Here is a 27,607-nt window from a genome sequence, read left to right on the forward strand (position 1 = left end):
GGACACGGGTTTGTGCCCCAGTCCGGGAAGATCCCACATGCTGTGGAGCGGCTGGGCCCGTGAGCCATGGCCGCTGAGCCTGCGCGTCCGGAGCCTGTGCTCTGCAATGGGAGAGGCCACAACAGTGAGAGGCCCAAGTACCGCAAAAACAAAAACAAAACAAAACAAAAAAACAGTGGCTTACTGGTCTCTAATACTAAGTTATTTTTCAATGTGTTATGTTGTTCTTTCTGTCTCCATCAACAAAACAGACATTATTTCAGGACCCAGGATTAAACAATGATCTTTCTTCCTTAGTTTGCAGAGCACAGGGCAAAGACAGAAAAAAAGTCCCATATGACAAGTTTTTATTTGTATCAAATTACAGAGTACCATAAGTAAATATAAGATTATGACTTGAATATTGTAATATAGCTTATAATTTGGCAAATTATTTAATTATCCAAAGTTTATTACATGTTTGAGTACACACTGAAGAAATTACTTGGCATAACTTGGCAAGATAAATATTTCTGTACCTTATTTAACCATTTATCATGTATATATGTGGTACATATATGAACATATGTGTGTATATATGTGTACACACACTTCTGAATTAAATATACTTGTATAAAAGCTAAAGATTTATATACTGATATTATCTTTAATTCCTTTAAAAAATCTATCATATTAAATTGCGTCTGCATTCAAAGCAGAAATGTAAAAAAATGATCACTTTACTAAGTACACATGAATTTACAAAGTAATAAAAATGAAACAAAATTTCTATTGAGATGTTATATTCCTGTTTAATTGACATTTAAGTGGCACTATCAAACTATGGAAATAAACCTCCGATTTTAGGTTGCTGAGAGAATAAAGATTCTAGTGTGTACTACTGTACCCTCTAAATTAAGATGAACATTATTATAGTAGGAAAGGTAGCATTTAATTTTCTTCTTTATTAATATGGGAATTCTCAGGAAGCCATCAGGGCAGCGTCTGTACTCCTGGGCTGCGGTTTCCTGCTTTTTCATCAGTGGAAGTCTGGCTTCTCAGGAAAGGTGCAGCCAGTCCGCCTAATTATGACACTTGCTGCATAGTGGCCAGCACGGATGCATTCAGTCAGGGGCTTGTCAGAGACCAGCTGAGACAGAAAACCTGGAACACAGACAAAAGGGAAATACATGAGTATTGTGTAACAGCATCAGAAATGTCATATGGGTCAGAACGAAAAATGGTCTACATACCTATGCCTTTTTTCAGTCTTGAAAGTGAAGTGTCAAACCTCTAGGGTTAGAGAGTTCTTTCCTAATATTTCTTTTAAAGAAAGAGCTCTTTTAAAGAGCTCAAGTCGGGATGTGACAACTCACCACCAAGTCAACCTAGTCTTTCTAAGCCTAAACTATCATGCTTTCCTTGATAAGGAGACTTTAACTCTGAGATTAAAAGGTTATAAGTAAGAAATACTGGCCAAATAATATTATATTGGGTCTTTACAGCTGAGAAATTATTAGTTATGCCTCTGCCTATCTCTCTGGATTCCTTCTGTATTGATGTTATTCCTAGAAAATTGCTATTTGGCAAAAATATCTGGATATCTCTCCAAGAACAAATTTGAGAGTTGAAAAGTTATGAATGACCTTATATCTCTTTCACTCCCAGAAGTAACAGCGAAATAATTTCTATAGTCAAGCACCATGGACGGGCTTGACATTAAAATAAATATGGTAAGGTAGGAAACAGGCCTTCTGCTTCTGACCAACATGAAATAAAAGGAACCAGATTTACCCTTTTTCCTGAAACAACTTTTTTATTTATTTATTTTTTTTGCAGTACCCGGGTCTCTCACTGTTGTGGCCTCTCCCGTTGCGGAGCACAGGCTCCGGACGCACAGGCTCAGCAGCCATGGCTCACGGACCCAGCCACTCCGCGGCATGTGGGATCTTCCCAGACCGGGGCACGAACCCGTGTCCCCTGCATCGGCAGGCAGACTCTCAACCACTGCGCCACCAGGGAAGCCCAGAAACAACTTTAAAATAAAAACAAAGCACATGCAACAAAGTTTTTCAAATATTGTACATCAGCCACAAAAGATCCATGAAAGAAGGGAAACAAATGAGGTAAACTGCAAAAGTTACCAGGCCACAACACATGGAAGGACAGCCTAGGCAGAGCCTGACAGCTTCACTGACTTGAGAAGATGGAATTGGGAGTCAAAGTAGGATAAAATTAAACATCTACACAGACTGATCAGGAAAAAAAGAGGGGAGCTATAAATTGCCAATATTGGTAATAAGAGACATGACATCACTATAGCATCTACACACGCTAAAAGGATAATAAGGAAACATTAACAACTTTATGCCAATAGATCTGACCAGTTAAACTGGACAAACTTCTGGAGAGAGACACAAACTATCAAAGCTCACTCAGGAAGAAATAGATAACCTGAAGAGCCTTCTAGCTATTAAATATTTGATTTTATAATTAAAAAGCACATTAAAAGCACAAAAATGAAGAAAATTCCAGGTTCAGATGGTGTCACTGGTTGAGTTCTACCAAATATTTAAGGAAGAAAAATAATGTCAATGCTATACAAACTATTCAGAAAACTGAAAAGGAGAGAATACTTCACAACTCATTATTTGAGGCCAGCATTACTGATACCAAAATCAGAAAAGATGCAAATATTTTACAAATCCAATCCAGTAGTATATTTCTAAAAAGATAATAAATCATAATCAGCCAGCATTTATCCCAGAAATACAAGGTTGATTTAACATTCAAAAACCAATCAATGTAATCTACCACACTAACTAAGAAAACCATAAGATCATCTTCACAGATGCCGAAAAAGCATCTGACAAAATCCAAGATCAGTTTCTAAAAAAAAACTTTCAGCAAACTAGGAATAGAAGGGAACTTCCTCAACCTCATAAAGGGCACTTGTGAAAAACTTGCATTTGATATCATTCTTAATGGTGGATGATGGAATGTTTTTCCCTTAGAATTGAGAACAAGGAAAGAAAGTTTGTTCTTAAACATTGTACTGGACACCCTAGCCAGTGCAATATGGCAAACAGAAGAAAGAAGAAAAAGCATCAAGACTGAAAATGAAGTAAAACTGTCTTCATTTGCAGATGGCATGACTGTCTATGTCTACGGTTCTCAACAATGCCAAATGTTCTCTGGGGGGCAAAACTGCCAATGTCTGGAGACGTTCTTGGTTGTCAAACCTGCAGCAGAGGGTGCTACTGGCAACTAGTGGGTAGAGCCCAGGGATGCTGTTAAATATCCTATGATGTCAATAATGCCGAGACTGATAAATCCTGGTCTATGTAGAAAATCCTATGGAATCTAGAAAAAAGTTACTAGAGCTACTAAGTGAGTTTAGTAAAACTGCAGGATACAAAATCACTATGCAAAAATCAATTGGATTTCTGTACTAGTAATGTGTATATATAGCAATTGTATATGCCAGCAAAATTGATATTAAAAATACTATTCACCATACCATCAAATATGTGAAATACCTAGGGCTAAATATGACAAAAGGTAAGACGTTTATTTACACTGCAAATGACAAAACAGTGCTGAGAAAACAAAACAACAATGCTGAGAGAAATTTTAAAAAGCTAAGTAAATGAATAGATATAAAGTGTGCAGAGATCAGAAGATTCAATATTGTTATCAGCTCTACTGATTCAATGTAATATCAACCAAAATTCTAGCAGACTTTTCTAACAGAAACTGACAAGCTGATTCTACAATTTATGTGGAAATGCAAAGAACTTAGACTAATCAAAACACAACTTTGAAAAGAAGACTACTTGATTAAAAAACTTATTACAGAACTACAATAATTGAGACATTATGGCATAAAGATAGACAAATCAATGCAACTGAATAGACGGTCCAGAAATAAACCTACTTCTATATGGTCGATTGATTTTTACAAAGGTATTAAGTAATTCAATGAAGAAAGGGTAATCTTTTAAACAAATGTTCTTAGAAGAGCTGGATGGCCATATGTGGAAAAAAAACAAAAACAAAAGCCCCCACTTCTACTCTTCCTCACATCAACCACAAAAATTAACTTGAAATGAAACATAGGTCTAAATGTAAGAGCTAAAACCATAAAACTCTGAGAAGAAAACTTAGGAGGAAGTCTTAGTGATTTTGGACTTGCCAAAGATCTCTTAAGACATAAAAAGTATAAACTTTTCTTTTTTTTTTTGCGGTACGTGGGCCTCTCACTGTTGTGGCCTCTCCCGTTGCGGAGCACAGGCTCCAGACACGCAGGCTCAGCAGCCATGGCTCCCGGGCCCAGCCGCTCCGTGGCATGTGGGATCTTCCCCGACCGGGGCATGAACCCATGCCCCGGTAGGCGGACTCTCAACCACTGCACCACCAGGGAAGCCCAAAAGTATAAACTTTTATGAGAGAAAAAATAATTTTGACTTTGCCAAATTAAACACTTTTATACTTCAATAACAAGAAACAACCCAATAAAAAATGGGCAACGGTGTTGAACAAACACTTTAGCAAAGATAAACAGATATCAAATAAGCACATGAAAAGATGTTCAACATCATTATTCATTAGAGAAACGCAAATTAAAGCCACCATTAGATACCACTGCCCACCCGCCAGAATGGCTAAAATTAAAAAGACTGACAAACCAAGTGTTGACAAGGGTACAGATCAACTGAAACTCTCATATACTGATTGTGAGACTATAAAATGATAAGCCCCCTTTTGAAAACCATTTATCTGCATCTTAAAAAGTTAAACATACACCTACTATATGACTCAGTTTTTCTATTTCTAGGTATTTAACCCAAGGTAAAGGAAAGCATTTTTCCATACCACGATTTGTAAATGAATGTTCAGAGCATCTTTACTTGGAATAGCCCAAAACTGGAAAACAATCCAAGTAGCATGGAAGCAGTAGATATGTCCATGGTGATGGTTTCATAGGTGTATACATCATTCAACATTTGTAAAACTGTACACTTTAAACATGTGCAGTTTACTGTATGTCAATTATACTGCAATAAAACTTTATAAAAAATTGTTGTAGTTATAAATAAGATAGTCAAGAACAGAAGAATCTGGGGCTACTTCCCTCTTAGGAAAACCCGAGCTGCTGTAGCAGTATTCAAATACTCAGAAGAACAGATGATAATGAGAAACTGCTCCGTAGCCAGACTTTTAGGCCCTCCCATAGCCCCTGGGCAGCTGGGGGGTGAAGGTTAATTTAAAAGCTGTGGTGTAGTGACCTGTAGAGAGCATTATAAGAGATTTATGTTCTTTCTCTTCTACCATTCTGACCACACAGGCTTCTCCCTGTCAGATTTGGGGAATGCTCTGTATCCAATAAAATAAATAAGTACGCCCAACCAAAGAATAATTAATTTGGTTAATGGAGTGATGTATTTTGAAGACGTTTGCTTAGAAAGTGAAATCACTCTCTCAAGAGGTTTAGTAAGAGTATTTTATCAATGGGTTTTCAGGTAACAGTCAAAGGTCGATATTAACTTTCAGCCAAACTGTGAGACTAAACTGCTCAGCCCACACAGTGAATGGAACAGATGCCAAATTTAGTCAGATCAGCTTACAATGGAAACACGTCTATCAGAAGACTTACAAGGAACATCTGTTTTCCTCATTCCTCCTGGTATGTTTGAGAGAAAAGAAAGCTTATGTTTATGAAATATTTTTGTGAAGCCTAAATAGCAGCATCCTCTTTCTAAGAGAAGAGCAAGCTGATGATTGAAGTCCCCTGAAGAGACATTTTCTTTGACAAGTGGAAAACCTGGATGCAGAAAAAAGCTAAGACCTTTGCCCCAGGTGAATATCAGTTCTTTAATAATCTGTTTTAAAAAACGAACTGAGATGAACTACAGAAGTTATACAATCAATTTTAAGTGGAACCTTCATAAAGTAGCTGGTGTGAATCTTCAAAAGTTGTATAAAATAGTTTAAATAAAGAGAGCTTATATTAAAGCTCCCTTATATTATATTAAAGAATCATAGGAAATCCTTTTATAATAGGAATTAAACATTCCCAAGATACATTTTTTATTGTGTAAAATATACATAATCTAAAAATTACCATTTTGACCATTTTTAAGTGTACAATTCATGGCATTAAGTACATTTTGCAATGTTGTGTAACCATTACCTCTATCGATTTCCAGAACTTTTTCATCCCTCCAACAGAAACTATACTCATTAAACTCTCCATTCCCCCTACTCCTGGCCTCTGGTAACTGCTATTCTTCCTGTTTCTATGAATTTGCCTACTCTGGGTACTTCACGTGAGTAGGATCATGCAATATGTGGCCTTTTGTGTCTGGCTTATTTCACTTAGCATAATGTTTTGCAATATAATTTTTTAAGTTTAGATTTTAATTATTAGCTGGTCTAAAATGTACTTTTAAAAAACTGTATTTGGAAATAACTTCAAATTCAGAGAACACTTGTAGGAATAAAAACAATGCAAATAGTACCCACATATCCTTTACCTGGATGCACTTATTGTCAACATTTTGTTCCTTCTGTGCACATGCTCTCTTTTTGTACAATTTTCCCCCTAACTATTTGAGAGGAAGTTGCATCTGTCATCTCCCTTTACCTTTAAATATATCTATGTGTCTTCCCTGAGAATAAGGCTATTCTCTTACATAACCATAGTCACCAACTTCAGTAACGCTGTTAGAATACTGTTATCTAATCAAATGTCCGTATTCCAGTTTTGTCAATGACCCAATAATGTCCTTTATAGCATTTTTCTTCCTTCTAGGATAGAATTTAGTCTAGGATTTGTCATATTTTTAGTCTCCTTTATCTTGAACATTTCCTCAGTCTTTCTTTGACTTTTGTGAGAAGGACATTTACAAAGAATACAGTCTTCCGCTACTCTGTATTTAATAGAGTGATTCTCATTTTGGTTTGTTTGATATTTCCTCATGATTAATTCAGACTATGCGTTCCTGGCCAGAATACTAGAAAAATTATGTTATTCTTCTCAGGGTATCACACATTTAAGAGCATATTATGTCTGGCTGCTGTTCATTGGTGACAATTTTGATCACCTGATCAAGGTGTTGTCCTATTTCCCTTGCATCTAACAGGGAGCCTGTTGGTAGACAGTTTAATATCATGCAAATATGCTACTCCCCATCAAAAATCCCAATCCCTTCTCCCAGATTTAGTATTCACTCATGATTATTAACGGAAGCAACTTATGATTTTCTAACTCCAGCACTCCTTTCACATTTACCAGTCAGCTTCTGGCATTTTACTATATGCAAGAGCTTACCTTTTCTCCCATTTATTATTTTTAATCTATTTATTTATCAATAAGGAGCACAGACTTTTTTGTTTGTTTGTTTTTGTTCGTTTGTTTTTTTGCGGTACGCGGGCCTCTTACTGTTGTGGCCTCTCCCGTTGCGGAGCACAGGCTCCGGACGTGCAGGCTCAGCGGCCATAGCTCATGGGCCCAGCCGCTCCGCGGCATGTGGGATCCTCCTGGACCGGGGCACGAACCCGCATCCCCCGCATCGGCAGGCAGAGTCTCAACCACTGTGCCACCAGGGAAGCCCAGACTTTTGTTTTTTAATCAATGGTTTATAATTCATGACAGCCTTTAATTTGGTGCTCAAAATGCCCCACTTTTTGCCAGTAGGAGCACCTTCAAGTTGGCTCAGGTGTCCTTGGACCTGCCCTCACACTATTTTTGAGCACTTCCTTACTTTCTGGCATTATGTTCTGGGCTCTTAAACCCACCCTATCCCAGCCCTGGAATCAGCCATTTTTCCAAGGATACCTTTTTCCTATCAGGGTGGAATAGTATTAGAGATCAAAGTGTGGGTGGTAAGTGCATTCTTTGCTTTTGGACTCTGTCAGTGAATTGAGCTAGGAAGTATGCATGTACACACATGCACAGATATACATACTTACACACATAAATGTGTACATATGTATATACATATATACACAGAACTATTTTAGAAATTGAGTTGACACCAATATTTCCAATTCCAGTCCATCCCCACAGAGTTCTTTCTTACCTTCCCCCCTTCCATTATCATGATTTTGTACTTTCTTCTATAGTGAAAACCCTAGTTCCCAACAATATCAACACATTTATTTATTGGCTCAGTTTTTTTTTTTTTTTAGTTTTTTTTTTAATTGGAGTATAAGTTGATCCACAATTGGCTCAGTTTTGAAATAACTCTTAAAACAGCTTCAAAATTGCTTCACCACTTTATTCTACGAAAACCCAAATTTACTAAAAAGAGTTTGGAATTGGTTTGCTGTTCTCCAATGTACTCAAATACTGTGTTCAGTCTGCTCTTTAGATTGGTTCTCTTTTTTACTCCACTTTAGAATGGTTCACTTTACTTAAGACTGAAAAAAATGTTGGGCAGTTTGCTTTCAGTTTCCGTTCCCTACTTTCATCCTTGTTAATTTAATGTGTCTTTAAAAATATGTAGAATATTAACATGTTTCCAAGTAAAAACTCTAAAAAAGGTATACTCAGAGAAGTGTCACTTTCTTTTACACTATGCCCCTCTGTGCCCGTCCCCAATGTATGTATCCAATTTCACTGTTTTCTGGTTTGTCTTCCTGTGTTTATTTTTGTAAAGGTAAGCAGATATATGTGCATTTTCCTATTTCCTCTTCTTTCTTACACAAAAGGAGGGTAGCATAGAATACATGCCCTTTTGCACTTTGCTTTTTTCACTTAAAACACCACCTGGAAATCACTGCATATTTATACATAGAGATTCTCCTCATTCTTTTTTACAGCTGCATAGCACCATATTGTATGGATATACCATAGTTTATTCACTCCATCTCCTATGTGTGAATGTTCACATAGTTTCTAATGCTTTGAAATTATAAATAATTCTGTAATGAATAACATTTTGCATACATATTTTTGTGTTGTTGGGTGTGTGTGTGTTATCTTTGGGATAAATTTCTACAAGTAGAATTTTCTGGGTTGAAGGGTAAATATATAAGCAGTTTTGTTAGATATTTCCAAATTCCCCCTCCTTGGGGTTGAACTGTTTTGCATTTCCACTAGTCATGTTTGAGGGTGTCTGCTTCCCCACAGCCTCAATAAGAGAGTATACTGCCAAGCTTCTGAATTTTTGCCAATCTGATGGGTTAGAAACAATATCTCAATGTAACTTTAATTTGCATTTTTCTTACTATGGGTGAGGCTGAACATCTTTTTATATGTGTAAAGAACAAATCTCTTTCTGTGAGTTGTTTATTCTGATCTTTTGCTTATTTTTCTATAGAATTTTTGGTCTCCTCTGCCCCCCCCCCCACCAATTTTTAAAAGTTCTCTGCATTTTTAGAATATTATTCCAATAAAGTACTTTTTAGGTAGGAAAAATACAAATAATGACAATATGCTATTAATATATACAAATTCTGTGCCAGTAAGTAAACAAAGTGCTTATTCATATTTCATTCACTGAATGTGGTGAATTATAAAAAGTGTGGTTGGCAGACACTATAGCAGATAAATACGGCTCGCAGATAAATTTAAAAAAGAATTTTGCACTCTTTTACTAAAGATTTTGGGCCTAACAAGAAGTCAAGAAGTAAAATCTTAAATAACTGACTTGGCATGTGTACTCAATATGAAAAAGCACCTTAGAAGCTCCTTTTTAGGGGCCATTAGCTTACGGTCCTTGTCAGTACATCATGCTGAAAATGAAGGGTAAGGCTCTGCATATATGCCTTTCAGCACAGCCATGAGAAGAGGAACAGGAGGCATAACACTGGAGAACAAGAAATATCAGTAGTTTTCCAAATCAAGAACTCATATACTGAGGCGATTGTTGTTACCTTTTTACTTTGGTTCATTCTCTCTGTGACCTCTAACTCCCCTCTGATCCTTTTACAGATAGGCTTATCCCAGGGCCTCTCAGACTTTCCCCAAATTTAGGCCAAGTCACGGACCTTAGGTCTCCAGCTGTTGAGGCACAGGGCAGGTGAAGGCTTCAATGACATTGAATTTGGTTCCTAGGGCTAGTATTAGCTGGCTTTGAATCCTAGAACAATCACAGACCCAGAGCTCTCAGAATAAACCTCTGTCCATTAACAACTGGTACAGCTTATTACCTTCTGGTAAATTTCATTTGGAATTTTCTTTTACTGATGTTAAAGAGAGTGATCCGCACATATGGTCACCTTATCTTTGATAAAGGAGGCAAGAATATACAATGGAGAAAAGACAGCCTCTTCAGTAAGTGGTGCTGGGAAAACTGGACAGCTACAGGTAAAAGAATGAAATTAGAACACTCCCTAACACCATACACAAAAATAAACTCAAAATGGATTAAAGACCTAAATGTAAGGCCAGACACTATCAAACTCTTAGAGGAAAACATAGGCAGAACACTCTATGACATAAATCACAGCAAGATCCTATTTGACCCACCTCCTAGAGAAATGGAAATAAAAACAAAAATAAACAAATGGGACCTAATGAAACTTAAAAGCTTTTGCACAGCAAAGGAAACCATAAACAAGACGAAAAGACAACTCTCAGAATGGGAGAAATTATTTGCTAATGAAGCAACTGACGAAGAATTAATCTCCAAAATATACAAGCAGCTCATGCAGCTCAATATCAAAAAAACAAACAACCCAATCCAAAAATGGCAGAAGACCTAAATAGACATTTCTCCAAAGAAGATATACAGGTTGCCAACAAACACATGAAAGGATGCTCAACATCACTAATCATTAGAGAAATGCAAATCCAAACTACAGTGAGGTATCACCTCACACCAGTCAGAATGGCCATCATCAAAAAATCTACAAACAATAAATGCTGGAGAGGGTGTGGAGAAAAGGGAACCCTCTTGCACTGTTGGTGGGAATGTAAATTGATACGGCCACTATGGAGAACAGCATGGAGGTTCCTTAAAAAATTAAAAATAGAACTACCATATGGCCCAGCAATCCTACTACTAGGCATATACCCTGAGAAAACTGTAATTCAAGAAGAGTCATGTACCACAATGTTCACTGCAGCTCTATTTACAATAGCCAGGACATCTAAGTGGCCATCGACAGATGAATGGATAAAGAAGATGTGGCACATATATACAATGGAATATTACTCAGCCAGAAAAAGAAATTAAATTGAGTTATTTGTAGCGAGGTGGATGGACCTAGAGTCTGTCATACAGAGTGAAGTAAGTCAGAAAGAGAAAAATGAATACTGTATGCTAACATATATATATGCAATCTACAAAAAAAAAAAATTGGTTCTGAAGAACCTAAGGGCAGGACAGGAATAAAGATGCCGATGTAGAGAATGGACTTGAGGACACGGGGAGGGGGAAGGGTAAGCTGGGATGAAATGAGAGAGTAGCACTGACATACATACACTACCAAATGTAAAACAGACAGCTAGTGGGAAGCAGCTGCATCCCACAGGGAGATCAGTTTGGTGCTTTGTGACCACCTAGAGGGGTGGGAGAGGGATGGGGGGAGGGAGGGGATATGGGGATATATGTGTACATACAGCTGATTCACTTTGTTATATAGCAGAAACTAACACAACATTGTAAAGCAATTATACTCCAATAAAGATGTTAAAAAAATAATAAAGAGAGTGATCAATTTTAGTATAACTGAATCCAGTGTTGGAGACGAGGTCTGAGACATAATTTAAACTGGGCTGAGGTGCTAAGCTAGTTTGTTCCTCAAAGCACATAGAGGTGGGATGGCTGGTGCGGGCAAAAGGCAATGTGATTTCCTAACTTCCATGTTGCTTCTGTAGAAAAGATATAACATTTAGAATTTTCCTAGTGTCATTTACAGAGAACTGAGAAATATCATCAGTAGGTATGAAAGCCTTAATGAAGACACTTAAGAGCTAGGGATATTTTAAAAGGAAATGAACAAAGTCTTCAGATCATTTTTTTCTTTTCCATATAGTTCCTCCACTAATAGTTTTCATGGTGGCTGGAACTAAAAACCCAGTAGACTCCATTACTGTTCATTCAACATTCACAGTAAAAAGGATGAGTTAGCTTTTCTGATTATCATCAAATATGGTTACACGGTTTATGTTTTAAAAAACTCCAACAATTTGAAGAGAGGACTAGTTAAATCCAGGCAATGGAATAACAGAAAGCAGTTAACTAGATAGAATGAGTTAGATCTTCATGTGCTGCTAAGAAACAACCTCCAAGATATGAGTAAATGAAAAATCAAGAGATTGAACAGTAAGCCCAGTATACTTTCATTCGATGAAAACTGGGAATATGTATTCATATACAAACTTGCACAAGCACAGGATATTTCTGGGTGGATTCAACAGAAACTAGCAACCAAAGCTACCTCATGGAGGGAAATTAGTGGACTCGGGTAGGAGCAATGTTTACTTTTCATTATATATAAATACACTACTTCTATGATATATATATGTATCTACTTTTTGTGCTGTTGTATCTTCTACTGCTTACAGGTGTTAATTCTGCAATAAAAAGTAGATTAGAAACATTTTCCCATACCTTTAAATATTCTTAGAGACCATGCATTTTAAATGTGGATGTAGCATAATTTACTTAATCCTATTTTTGGATAGTTTTTTTCCAATTTTGTTTTCTACCATAATTAACACTGTAGTGAATATTTTTATAACATTTTAATAACATTTATCATTGTGCACATTTAAAAATTTTAATTTCCTTAGGATAAATTTCTTTAAGGGTAATTAATTTTAAGGCTTTATATCCACATTGCCAAACTCCTTTTCAAAATAATCTTATTAATGTATATACCCAACAGCAGTCTTGCTATAAAAGAATTCTGTTTGATAATTTGAAAAGTGAAAGGCAGAATCTTGTTTTAACTTACAGTTATTTGTATATTAGGGAGGTTGAAAACTTTTTTTGTTTGTATGCCTACTGACCATTTGCATTTCTTGTTTTTATGAACTGTCTGATGACAGCTTTTACCTATTTTCCTATTGGGGTATTTCTCTTCTTTTACTGATTTGTAAGAGATATTCTCCCAGTTTGTCTACTACATACGTTGTGAATACTTCCCGTCATTTGCCTTTTATTTCTATTGTTACATCAATATATTTATCTTTTCTTTAATATTTTTTCCACTGAATTTAGGCTGAGAAAGGTCTTCCATACCATGAGGTCAAATAAATATTACCTTATATTTTCTTTTAGTTCACTTATGCTCATTTAACTTTTTTACACCATCTAGATATTGAGTATGATAATTGGGATGTGATCAACCTCCATTTTTTCCAAAGAGTTATATTTTTGTTCCACTACCATAACTTAAGCAATCCTCCCTGTTCCTATCATTTTTAAACATTTTATTTTGAAATAATTTTAGATTTAAAAAAGAGTTGCGAAGATAGTACAGAGTACTCCTGTACTCATCCTGACTTTATTAAATTCCTACATGTGTTTTCTTCCATTTTTGCTCTTTGGTCAAATCGCTGCAATGCATTTTAGAAACATGTTTATTAAAAACAGTAAAAAAGCAAAATTCTTATGTGTCTGAAAAATTATTATCATTTCCAGATTTCAGAGACGATTTTTATTTTCTGTTTATTTCCTAAATATTCTATAATAAGCAATATTACTTTTATAATCAGAAAAAAAGCCAATAAACATTATTTTAAAGAATAACATGAAGACATTTAGCTATTCAGATAAAAGATTAAGAACAACGCATTCAAGAATTTCAGCTAAGTGATATTTTATTCTGACAGTTTTCCACTCATGCTTTTAGAGTTTATTAATAATTGTAGCCACTTGGGAACAGAGCTTTCTGCAAAGTAAATCAGTATAAGCATCAGTGTTAAGTACAATGAAATTGGTCAGTCTTAGAAAGATTCCTCAAAACTAAAGATCTTCACTACTTTCTGTACTCTTAGGCTTAGGGAAACACAGGCAGTGTTAGAGGAGGCATCTTAAGAGAGTTTTTGAGGGAACCTTAGCACAATCTTTCTTCCCCACATGAAGTCTTTATCTTTAGAAGGCACATGCCAAATAAACCAGTCTGCATCATTTGAAATGGAAATTCAAGGACCAATGTTTCCTTAGCAGAGATTCTGGGAGAATTCCTCACAGAATTAAGCAGAAAGGATCACTCTACTTGGACAGCATGGTCATTATGTGATATCAATAAAACAAGCTTTTTGGTAAAAATGGTGAGGTCACTGGCCATAGGACACTGGCCTTAGCATCTCAGAACACTGTAACTGATGAAGCTGGGAAACAAAAGGCACACACACAAACTGAAGATATTGGTAAAATGAGGTGGGTGGAAGAAAGGTTTTTCCATTTTGGCCTTTTTTGTTTTTTAAATTAATAGACTATTTTTCAGAGAAGTTTTAGGTTTATAGAAAAATTGAACAGAAAGTACAGGGTTCCTGTATACCCTCTCATCTTCTCATCCCTCAGTTTCCCCTATCATCAACATCTTGCATTTGTTTGGTACCTTGCTACAATTAATGAGCCAATAATGATTCATGAAAGTCCATGGTTTATGTTAGGGTTCACTCGGTGTCATTCATTCTATTTGATTTGAAACTGTATAATGATTTGTTATGCACCATTACAACACCACACAGAATAGCTTTACTGTTCAAAAAACTCCTGTACTCTACCTATTCATCCCTCTCACCCCCCCCCAGCCCTTGACAATCACTGATATTTTTACTGTCTTCATAGTTTTCCCTTTTCAGAATGTCATATAGTTGGATTTGTACAATTTGTAGGCCTTTCAAATTGGATTCTTTCATTTAGCATGCTGTTTGAGTTTCCTCTGTGTCTTTTCATGGCTTGATAGCTTGTTGCTTTTTATGACTGAATAATATTGTATGGATATACCACAGTTTGTTTATCCAGTCACCTATTGAAGGATATCCTGGCTGTTTCTAAGTTTTGTCAATTAAGAAAAGAGTGCTATAAACATTTGTGTGCAGGTTTTTATGTGGACATAAGTCTTCAACTCATTTGGGCAACCAAGGAGCATGACTGCTGGATCATATGGTAAAACTGTGTTTTGTAAGAAACTGCTGAACTCTTTTCCAAAGTGGCTGTACCACTTTGCATTCCTATCAGCAATGAATGAAGAGTTCCTGGAGTTGCACATATTCACCCTATAGGCCACACATACGAACTCAAGATGCTGCTTAAACGATATGGGTGAAAGAATGTTTTTTCCATTAAAAAAACAATTCTTTCTGTAAAAATTTTTTTTTAATTTTTAAATTTCTATTTTTTAACATCTTTATTGGAGTGTAATTGCTTTACAATGGTGTGTTAGTTTCTGCTTTATAACAAAGTGAATCAGTTATACATATACATATATCCCCATATCTCCTCCCTCTTGCATCTCCCTCCCACTCTCCCTATCCCACCCCTTTAGGTGGTCACAAAGCACCCAACTGATCTCCCTGTGCTATACAGCTGCTTCCCACTAGCTATCTGGTTTACATTTGGTAGTGTATATATGTCCATGCCACTCTCTCACTTCGTCCCAGCTTACCCTTCCCCCTCCCTGTGTCCTAAAGTCCATTCTTACATCTGCGTCTTTATTCCTGTCCTGCCCCAAGGTTCATCATAACCATTTTTAAAAATTTTTAGATTCCATATATATGTATTAGCATACGGTATTTGTTTTTCTCTTTCTGACTTACTTCACTCTGTATGACAGACTCTAGGTCCATCCACCTCACTACAAATGACTCAATTTCATTTCTTTTTATGGCTGAGTAATATTCCCTTGTACATATGTGCCACATCTTCTTTATCCATTCATCTGTTGATGGACACTTAGGTTGCTTCCATGTCCTGGCTATTGTAAATAGAGCTGCAATGAACACTGTGGTACATGACTCTTTTTGAATTATGGTTTTCTCAGGGTATATGCCCAGTAGTGGGATTGCTGGGTCGTATGGTAGTTCTATTTTTAGTTTTTTAAGGAACCTCCATACTGTTCTCCATAGTGGCTGTATCAATTTACATTCCCACCAACAGTGCAAGAGGGTTCCCTTTTCTCCACACCCTCTCCAGCATTTATTGTTTGTAGATTTTTTGATGATGGCCATTGTGATCGGTGTGAGGTGATATCTCACTGTAGTTTGGATTTGCATTTCTCTAATGATTAGTGATGTTGAGCATCCTTTCATGTGTTTGTTGGCAATCTGTATATCTTCTTTGGAGAAATGTCTATTTAGGTCTTCTGCACATTTTCGGATTGGGTTGTATGTTTTTTTGATACTGAGCTGCATGAGCTGCTTGTATATTTTGGAGATTAATCCTTTGTCAGTTGCTTCGTTAGCAAATATTTTCTCCCATTCTGAGAGTTGTCTTTTCGTCTTGTTTATGGTTTCCTTTGCTGTGCAAAAGCTTTTAAGTTTCATTAGGTCCCATTTGTTTATTTTTGTTTTCATTTCCATTTCTCTAGGAAGTGGGTCAAATAGGATCTTGCTGTGATTTATGTCATAGAGTGTTCTGCCTATGTTTTCCTCTAAGAGTTTGATAGTGTCTGGCCTTACATTTAGGTCTTTAATCCATTTTGAGTTTATTTTTGTGTATAGTGTTAGGGAGTGTTCTAATTTCATTCTTTTACCTGTAGCTGTGCAGTTTTCCCAGCACCACATATTCAAGAGGATTTCTTTTCTCCATTGTATATTCTTGCCTCCTTTATCAAAGATAAGGTGACCATATGTGCATGGGTTTATCTCTAGGCTTTCTATCCTGTTCCATTGATCTATATTTGTGTTAAAAAAAATTCCTAATACTTAAAAATAAAAACCGCTCAAAACATAAAAGTATACGCCTTATATCCCATACTCACTTATCTATTTCATTGCTTGGTGAACCTACTATATTTTATGTTTGTTGTCTTCAGAAGGCTACATGATTCACTTCAGACACTTTTGGTAATCTTCACGGTTTTGGTTCAGATCCTTGAGGACTGGGTCAATGATCTAATGAACCATTTGCATTCCAGATTGCTATAATACTATGCTTTCCCTACTGTCTTCATCCCTCATCCCACCCCAACTTATTCATTTAATTTATCAATGTTCTTTATACAAGAGTAATATCGAACTACACACTGTACAGTAGTGACAAGTTAATTACATAGTTATTAAGAGATAATGTGGGAGTAGTAACATAAGTTATCATGTAATTACCTTTGTTCTCAGAGGCATTACCATGTAATTAAAGCAAACCTGATATAATATTTTACAGTAACTAAGAGTGCTGAATTCTATATTCTCCCTGTCCTTTTCCCTGTAAAAAATTTGCTGTCATTTCTGGATCAATCTGATTTTTCAGTTCTTTGTTCATTCTCCACCTTTCTTAGATATCTACACTTTAGTGATGATTTTATGGGCTGTCTTAGACTGGTCTGCTATACCTTCTAAACCAATGGTTACCAGATATATGCTGCCACACGGCACATGAGACAGTAAGTTTAAAGGCGGTACTTTTTTTTTTTTAAAAGGAATTTTGCCTTTATTTGTTTGTTTGTTTATGGCTGTGTTGGCTCTTCGTTTCTGGTGAGGGCTTTCTCTAGTTGCTACAAGTAGGGGCCACTCCTCATCGCGGTGCACGGGCCTCTCACTATCACGGCCTCTCTTGTTGCGGAGCACAGGCTCCAGACGCGCAGGTTCAGTAATTGTGGCTCACGGGGCTGTTGTGGTGCGCGGGCTTCTCATCGTGGTGACTTCTCTTGTTGTGGAGCACAGGCTCTAGGTGCGCGGGCTTCAGTAGTTGTGACACGCAGGCTCATTAGTTGTGGCTCAAGGTCCTGGAGCGCAGGCTCAGTAGTTGTGGCACATGGGCTTAGGTGCTCCGTGGCATGTGGGATCTTCCCAGACCAGGCCTCGAACCCGTGTCCCCTGCATTGGCAGGCAGATTCTCAACCACTGCGCCACCAGGGAAGCCCTGTACGTTTTTTTTAAAGCCTGTATTATTATTATTATTACCTGTGCCTACTTTAAGAGACAGAATAAGATATAAATTAAAATGCTGACTAATCTGAATCCTCAATTTACTAGACTTATGCCACTACCACTATGACACTTGTATACATATACAAACTTGTATAAGAAGCAAATGAAAATAAAGTAAAAACCTAGAACGCTATCAAAAGTATTTTGATTTATTCAATTAACCAACATTTATTGAATGCCTACCATCACTAGGTACTGTGCTAGACACCAAAGGATTCAAAGATGGATAAAACATAGTGTTAATCCTTGAGGATTTTATAGTTTTAGGAGAAAAAGCCACATAAATACTTTAAAAATAATCCTGGCAGAAGTGTGGAGCATGAATTTACTAGGAAAGAGACTGGTGGCAGAGAGATCACGTAGGAGTCTACTGGAATATTCTAGAAGCATTTCTCAAAGTGTGGTCCCTGCACTAGCAGCTTTAGTGTGACCTAAGCCCCACCCTAGACCTATCGAATCAGAAACTCTGAGGATAGGACCCAGCAATTTATCTTTTAACAAGTCCTCTAGGTGATTCTGATGCATGCTCAAGTTTGAGAACCATTGTTCTAGAGTGACAGATAATAAGGATAGGATGGGGAATAAATAGTGATTTGATGTGGGTGCTGATGAAATTTAAAAAATTAAGAACAATTCTGTGGCTTAAAGCTTAGGAAACTATGTGGAAAATGAAACATGGTGTATGTCCCAGGCTCAGTTCATGTCACGTGCTCTTCACCAGAGTCTCACTGCTTTTCCTGTGAAGGAGCTACATTTTACCCCACTCCCAGTAAGAAACAGCAGTAAAGATTCTAGGTAGGACATGACAAGGGTGCTGTTATTTGAGGCACTGGACATTCCACTGGGCAAATCGAATCTAGAGATCTACTGGATAACTTCAACACGTTCTATGAAATCTTGCCAGGAGCCTCTGACCTGTATGCTATTGTCTATTAACAACAGGACCTGATGTTCAGGATTATGATCTTGAGAATCAGTTTTCATATTCATACTACAGGTATTAAGGGAAATAGATATTAAATGCTGCCTGCTTCCTTTCCTAACACGTGTTCTCTCCACATCTACCTCCATTTTAAATAACGATAAAGAAAAGGTAGCTGTGATCGGTCTGTCACTGGATTATTCACATATACATTCTAGCATAGTTTAATGTTAAGTCAAGGTGACCTGATACGAAAGTATGGCCTAACTTGCTATTTCCTGACTCACTCCCTTTCTGACAAAATCCCTCAATAACCAAGTTCTTAGATATACTGACTAGAATGGTTTCTATCTCATGGTAGGAGGTAAGTTTGTCTGTAGCTATGCATGTGATTAATTGACTTATTCATTCATACAATGAAAATTTACTATCTACTCTATGCCAGGCACTGTGGTGGGTCCTGAGGATACATTGGAGAATAAGACACATAGTGCCCCTGCTCTCTTGAAGCTTATATTTTAATGGGGGAGATTTTTAAAGAAGTAATAAGTTAGTAATTAAGATAATAAAAAAGTAAATAAGATAATTCCAGAGAATGTTAAGTCCTATTAAGGAAAATGACTGTGTGTAGCAGTACAGAATAGTGAAGGGACCCATGTTAGATAGGATGGGTAGAGAACACTTCTAAGTTGAGACTGAGGATGGGGAAGACATAGCCATGTAGAGTACGGAAGAGCATATTAGGCAAAGGGAACTCCACGTGCAAAGTGTCTAAGGCCTTAAAGAAGACCAGCATAGCCACTGCACGCAAGCAAAGATGAAAGTGGCGTGAAATACAGATTCAGAGATAGCAGATCATATAGATTCTTTTAGGCCACTATAGGAGTTTAGACTTTTAGTCTAAGTGCAACTAGAAGCCACTGAAGGGTTGTAAGCCGGGGAGTGAAATAATTTGATTTCTCCTTCAAGTGAGTACTTTGGCTACTCTGTAGGAAAATGGAATAGAATGCAAAAAAGACTGAAAGTATGGAGCTCAGTTAGGAAGCTACTGTAGTAACTAAAAAACAGGCCTAAGTTAAAGTGGCAGAAAAGAAAAAGCAGAAAAATGGATGGATTTGAGATAAGATATGAGGTATATCCTTAAAATTGAGTCAAAAGAACTCACTGAAGGTTTGGACAGAAGGAAAGGAAGGTATTAAGAATGATTCCTAGGTTTCCAGCTTAAGATATAAGCTGTTTGATGTTCCCTGTATTGTGTGATAGATGGATCATGCTGTAGGGAACATTTTCAGAACTCTAAGTATGAGAAAAAGGGCAAAGACAAAGGATGCAAGCATACATGTGTACAGAGCCCACCCATCCATTACCCTTTTAAGAAAAACTGCCTCACCTCCAGCATTGTTGAGGGGGTCAGCTGATGTATTTGGAGCATGTAAATCAACCCTTACTGCTAACTGGACCAAGGCCAGGGCATCTGACCCCAGATGTTCTTCCAGTATCCTATTTATGAATGGCACAAAAAGTGAATTGAGCTAACCTACTGTTCTCTTTCAGGAGCCAGAATGGAAAGCAAAGAAGGACCAGAAAGACCAGGAAGGAAGAAGCAGACATGCAATGCAGCTGAGTGACATTAATGTGTAAGCAATGGAGTGAAGATCCATGAATATCTGCTGTTGAGGTCTCTAGAACTGATGGAATCTAGAACCATCATCTGGCTCCACGCTCAGTAAAAACCTGTCCAGTTTTGGTTCTTGCTTGAGATTCCTTTTATGACAGGTAACACATATGAAACCTTACTATGTGTCAGGTACTGTTCCATTATAAACATTATTTCATTCAGCTTTTACTGTAACCCAAATGAGATAGGTATTTTATCCTCATTTTTATAGATGAGAAAACTGAGGCTCAGAGATGTCAAATAACTTGTCCATAGTCACACAATGCCAGAACAAGGACTCAAATCCATGTCTTTTGACCCATTGTCTTAACCACTGTGTTATAATGTCTCCCTTAATGCTTATGTGCTTCCTTAAAAAAAATTCCTTATTCTGAGCCAGATGAAATGGGTTTCTGTTCCTTTGACCAAAGGAATCAGATGAAATAGTGCCTTAAAGCCAAAGTATGGCTGCCCTACTAGATCCTGCACCCCTGCCCCTGCTTCCATGACAATGAGCTCCCTCACATAGTTGTCATTCTTAAGAAAACTGAATAGAACAAAATAAAGTACTGTATTGTGGGGATTTTGAAATGCACATATATAACACAGAATGATACATTATAATCATAAATCTATATTATTTCTTTTTCCTCTGTCTTTGAATACTTCAATATAGAATAGAGATCGAAATACACTGTGAAAAACCAATTTCTTCCTCTACCTTCTGAAAAATTAAAAGAAGGAGCTCTGGTTGTGTCCACTTAGGTAACAAAATTTTACAACCTGCTACTCCAAGGCTTAAAGGCTTAACTCAGGGTAGAATTTGGCTTATAACTATGTAGCATTTCAAAGGTAAAGAAAACTCCCCATCACTTTTCACTGTTCTTTCTGATAGAGTCTGTTACTCCTAGGCTTTTGAATTGTTCATCCCTCATCATTTTTATGAGTTATTTAGGCAAGCTGGGGCAGTAGTGCAAGAAAGCATGAGTTTACTGTAAGGCACTGAATAAATGATTGTAGATATGGGAAGAAGACTAATTTTAAATATAATGGTAAAAGTTATTTTTATTAAATTTTCAGTTTTGTGTTCATCATCCTAGGTGATGTATTTCAACTGTGGTGTTTTTCTAGTCATTTGCAAGACAGCAGGTAGAGTGTTTATATGAATACCTTTCATCAAATTTAATACCTAATACAGTTTCTCTAGAAGGTAAGCAACTTCTCAATCTGACCTGTGTCTTTTCCACAGTTGTGCAATCAACTTTTACCTTTAAGATGATGACTAACTTACAGCGGGCTAGAATATTTTAGATTCTTCTCTAATGAAGGAAGGTATTAAGAAAACAGGGGTGGCATTGACAGTTTTATGTGTCTAGGTCATTTAGGTTAAACATTTAAACCTAAATGTTTAATAAAGATGCTAACTGGGTATTTTTCCTTTATAAGATGTGTTTTAAATATTTTATAATTGCTTTATCACTTCCTTAAAATTGAGTTTTCAGAAAAACCGTGTACTTCTGCTGATATGAGTATAGATCACTGTCTCTTTACATTGTGTTCTAGTGTTAGCCTAATTACTAGAATGAGAAAAAGTCTGAAAAACCTTTAGCCATTAAATTCATATATTTAACAAGTTACAACCTTGAAATCTTGCTCTACCTGAAAGTGCCATTAAAAGTGCTTGACTATTATTACTAGAGAAAATTTTTAATAAAAGCTAATTAAGCTATGAAACTCCCAAATGGTTAACTGATTTTAGGGGCTAAATTTCTGGTACTTCTAATTATCCTCCGATGGCTTTACTTAGTGTTTCACAACCATGACAGACGACAATGAAAAACCGCAGTGAAATTCATCCACCCTGACACTGTGCTAAGCACCAGCTTCTCCCTCTCCAAGTAAAATCAATACTCTGTTTGAGTAAACACGTTTACAGCTTTATTAGGATGTCTTGCTTGTTCTGTAACAGCTACTTGAAGCTGTGGTAACAAATCGACTCAACTCAGTTAAACCTAGAGAGCTGGGTAAGAGGCCCATCGATAAGGCTGTTATAAAAATAAACTGCAGGAGATCAGAAAGCTGGAGCAAACAGTCTGGTAAATGTCAATATTTTCCCTTACAGAGGATGACAAAAACAGTGAGATTATGTGGAAAGTCTTTTTTTCCCCCTTAAAAATGTCTCTTGTTTCAACTGGATAAAGCATTTCTACTTTTTGTGTACAACTCTTCTGAATGAAATTTTTGCTTCTTAATGCCCATGTGCATCTGGAACAGGAAGCTGATGTAAATACTTGGTATTTCTCCTACCATTTCAGATTCTTTATTTTCCTTTGTATAAAGAGGCTTATTTTGGTCTTCACTGACTTTATAAAATGACCTTATTCAAGTTATCTGGAATAACCTTGGTGGCTTAGTCTTACCTTCTTTTTATTAATGAAACAAAATTTCTGTCATCCACATTTGGGAGGTCATTTCAACACAGTGTTCACTCTTGCTATAATACTGGTGAGACCTGATGTTGTACCTTCCAAATTAGGCCTTCCAAATGAATGCATTTAACAAGAGCAAACAGTGTTAGTAGCTATAGTCAGGCTACTTAACCTCCTGACGAGTGGTAGTACATAAAAATGTCTGCTACCTATTAGGAGCAAGCTTCCACAGTGGCTACAGCTCTACCAAACAAGAACTCACATACCCTCTTTTAGATGTTTACAGGTTGCTCAAAGAACTAACATATGGCAGGAAATTCCCACTTCAGTTTGGCTGGCTTAGACTACCCAGATGTGACAAAGTAATGGTTTCCCCCTGCTGAAAAAGGCTCAGATGTAAACTTTTTTTCCTTTCATCTTTTATGTAGTTTAGTTAGTAAAATTTTATTTTGTTTTGACTTCATATTGACTACCAACTAGTCATGAACTTAAGTAACAACTTGTGACTCATATGTTAGAAAACACAGATTTTTCTGGAAAAAGGAAATCAACAAACATTAAATTTTGAAATAACTTAAAAAGCTACTGTGCCCATCAGGGTAAGGTCTGACCTAGCAGGTATTTGCATAATGAAAACCAAAGCCTAAGTGGTGTCAGATGGTGTAGTGACTGACATGCACAGGAAGTCAATTCAGAGCAAAGGTTCCTTCACGACAGCTAAGCACAATACATCCTCCCACACAAAGTGAGCAACTGAGCATCCTCCCACACAAAGTGAGCAACTGGGTATAATATATAGGCAGTGGTCAGCGCTATAACAGTGAGGATAACTTATCTGCTCTTCCTGGTGTATGAAAATGGAAACTTGTCAAATTGTATTAACGTGGCGTGGGATATTGCATTTGAATTAAAAAAAAAAAAAATCCCAAACCAAAAAAACCTTTCTGTGCCCCTAATTCAGGAAAGAAGCTCCTGAAGAGTACTAAGCAGTATGTTTTACTTGTATGGATAAGGTGCCCTTGCACCCCAACCCCTTTCAAAATACTGCTTTAAAGATCATTCCTAGGGGCTTCCCTGGTGGCGCAGTGGTTGAGAGTCCGCCTGCCGATGTGGGGGACACAGGTTCGTGCCCCCGCGGAGCGGCTGGGACCGCGAGCCATGGCCGCTGAGCCTGCGCGTCCGGAGCCTGTGCTCCGCAACGGGAGAGACCACAACAGTGAGAGGCCCGTGTACCGCAGGAAAAAAAAAAAAAGATCATTCCTCCTTATGGAACAAAAATGTTAGAATCTGAATTTTAAACCTAATGTGTGATCTCTTGATGTGGTTCCCAAAATAAAAGTTTAGCATATGCTTCTGTTTATTGTTAAAGTTAAACATCTTGGATACCCACATACCAAAACAACTATATCAAAGGCTTCTATCCATTTGGGGTATCAACTCTTGACCTATGTATTTCCAAAAGGCCTATATAACAGACTACTTAACTGACAATTTTCATTTGGGTTATGAACACATGTAATCACTGGATCATGAATTAATGAGCCATGAGACCTGGCTTCTAGTATTGCATATTTACAATTAACTCCCTTTCCTCATCCATCAAATGGGGGCTTTTTAATAGACCATCTTAGGTTTTCATACCTAACATCAATTCATTCAAGAGAGCTGCTTTTTATGAGCAACCAGATAAAATGCGGATAGGGTCAAATGGGGATTTGTTTAATCTCATTTCATTCTGATTCAGATAAAACCTCATTTGAACATAGTTTCACTACTGAAAGTTTGAAAACCTGAAAACCAGAAACGTGATTTTAAAAAATACTCCCTTTCAGCATTAACATTTTAAGCAATATAATTAAAAACAAAAAGACTTACCAGGACAAAGTCATAGCTGCTGGAGTGTTAGAATAAGGAGATGACAGTAAGCTTATTTATACCCTAATTCATAAGCAAGATAACTAATTTTGTTACTATTTAACTCAATTCAAAAACCTGTATTTGATCAACTGACAATTTCTCACAGCAGGGTGGTTCTAAAATTCAAAGAGCGCTTGATGACAGAAACTGGTTTTAATTTTCCGTTTATTTCATGGGATAGAAATAAAACATACATATCTTAATTTTATAAAATGTCAATGTAAACTGGATAATTAAATGAAAAATAAATTAAGATCTTGTGTTCATACCCCAGGTTTGGGAACTCATATCTGAAGTGAGAATAGCTGTAAATTTAGTAATCGCATTGATAATTTTTGTTTTATTCAGACCCCTGTTTATAGTAAATAGCCATATAACATCAGAGGTTACACTTCATACAAATTTTCATACAGTTTGGGAAGTTGTTTGTAATAACTTATGCACCATTGGTTAAGACTTCTGCTAGGTCACAAGGTTGGCCAGGCTATGCATCAGTACTACCGACATGTGATTTCATTTATTTTGATTATATTAATTACAAAACCAATAAAGGCACATTGTAACAAATTCAAACATCTATGAGACAAGATTTTAAATTGAATACACTCAGCTTTACGAAAACTTACTATATTGCTCCTACCTTTTTTTCATTTTGCTACTGACTGATGAAATCTCTGCTAAGTCATAGATTGGCCCCAGTTTACAGACTAGTGTTTAGAAAAAGCACTTAGGCTATTTTTCCTCACTTGGAGGGGAAGACAAGAGGATACTAATGGAATGGAGTATAACAAAATGATCAGAGGTAAGAACTTGGGGGTCAAACTTTGAGTTTGAATCCTGGTTTTCACTGTGACCTTGGGCAAATTACTTAATCTCTTGAACCTCTGAGACCAGAGGAACTGTCCAGTTGAGCCTAGGCCCAGCTGCCAATTCACAGATTTGTGGAGTTAAATAAATGGTTGTTGTTTTAGGTCACTAAGTTTTGAGGGTGGTGTGTTATGCAGCAAAACCTAACTGATACAGATTGGATGAATCTGACAGATAAGGTAGGTAAAATTGACCAAATCCACGTAAGAGCAGCTTGGACTGCTATTGGATTCAAGTGAGTTCCATTTGACTCACAAATATCATAGGCCAGGAAACTGATATACATATATTTGTCATATCACAATTCTAACAAAATTAACTTCAGATATTTTGCTTGTGACATTTCTTCTGGCCCTCTGCTACTAAATGAAATCTTATAAATACCAACATTGTTTTCTTAGAATAAGCATTTCTTAATAATCATCAAATATAGGAGATGTAAGGTTCATATTTAAGTTTCAGGGTCTGATAGCCTCCATGGCTCAGACTGTCTCTGGATTATCCAAATCTCCAGAAGACAAAGTCCTTTGAATTCCATTATCTATTTACAATTGCTTCTAGATGGAGGCCATCCAGGATACAAGATCTTTGAGGGAACATTACTATTTGTGAAAAATTCCAGACTTTATCCTAAAATCATCCTGTATCCCATGTCAATGAAAGTTATTTCTCATTTCTGTCATGGCTCGAGGATCATCTTTACCTCTTTAGACCCACAAAGGCTTAAATAATCTTATGCAAGACTCCTGAAATTTGGTCCTGGTCCAACGTCAACTTATCAAAATCTCTGGATGTGAAACATCAGAGTAGCATGTCATGAAGCATCCTAAGACTGTGCAAGGTGTGAATCTCTCTTCCCTTTCCCCCTGTGTGAACTTGAGCTGCTGTCTCTGGTGTATTTCAAATTCTTAATGACCAAGTCAATCCCATACCTCATTTGATGGTTTTAAGGGAAACTGTTTAAGAAATCAAACACCAAAGATGTCCTGCTAGAGGTAAAAGACAGGGAAAGGGATCGCTGTTGCTGTGGGATGGGGTAGGAGTGTGCAGCAATCATCTTGGTTACCATCCACAAGTAAATCTTCTGCATACAGTGGGTCATATGAAGGTTTCATTTTTGGGTGAAGAAGTGTCAGAAATGATATATTCAACACTCACCAAGTTATTTTCTAGTCCTCTGAGTTGACAGCAAAGGAAGGGGGTGGTGCAGAAAAAAAAATCAGAAGAATTCTACACCACTTCTTTGTACAGCACAATGAAGCAGCAGTTAAGAAGAACGGGAGAGTAAGTTACAAATGTTTGGGAATAAAAAGCAAGGTGAGAATAGAAAATGTAAACATAACTTAGAGATTCCCTATGCTTCTCTGAAGTATAGACAGGTGCTACTTGAAAAGGAAGTAATATCCTTGCTCTGGTAACTTAAATCTTTTTTTTTAAACAAAAAGTCTTTTCTGAACATGAATTAGAAAGTGAAATTAATGCTCCTTTTTATTAGATGGGAAATAGGATAATTATTTATACTGTGATTGCTAAGTGGCTTTAAAAGTTATTTTCATATTGTAGGTAATATCGTTTAGGATAATACATTTTCCCTGATAAAGCTGTCATGAGAAATTTGAAAATAAAAGTATTAAAGGCAGCACAGTTACTTTACTATCATTCAAATAAACTATTCTAAGCTATATATGGCTCTTAACATTTAATGAAGCTTTTTTAAACCTAAGAATGTTGGTCCTTGGGTAAGGTCTCTAGTCTTTTTTCTGAGAGTTAGATGTACG

General features: G+C 36.8%; 1 protein-coding gene across 10 annotated transcripts in view; it reads right to left on the reverse strand.

Moving 5' to 3' along the window:
• Positions 1–330: 330 nt before the first annotated feature.
• Positions 331–27,607, reverse strand: part of ADK (adenosine kinase) — a 483,942-nt gene continuing 456,665 nt past the window's right edge. For all 10 annotated transcript variants that reach the window (XM_019936015.3, XM_073793430.1, XM_019936011.3 and 7 more), the window contains one exon: positions 331–1,143. In XM_019936015.3, the coding sequence (XP_019791574.1) occupies positions 1,019–1,143 (125 nt within the window). In that variant the 3' untranslated portion in view covers positions 331–1,018. The remainder of the gene's footprint in view (positions 1,144–27,607) is intronic.

Source organism: Tursiops truncatus, chromosome 16 (genome assembly GCF_011762595.2).
Source record: "Tursiops truncatus isolate mTurTru1 chromosome 16, mTurTru1.mat.Y, whole genome shotgun sequence".
Taxonomy (NCBI): domain Eukaryota; kingdom Metazoa; phylum Chordata; class Mammalia; order Artiodactyla; family Delphinidae; genus Tursiops; species Tursiops truncatus.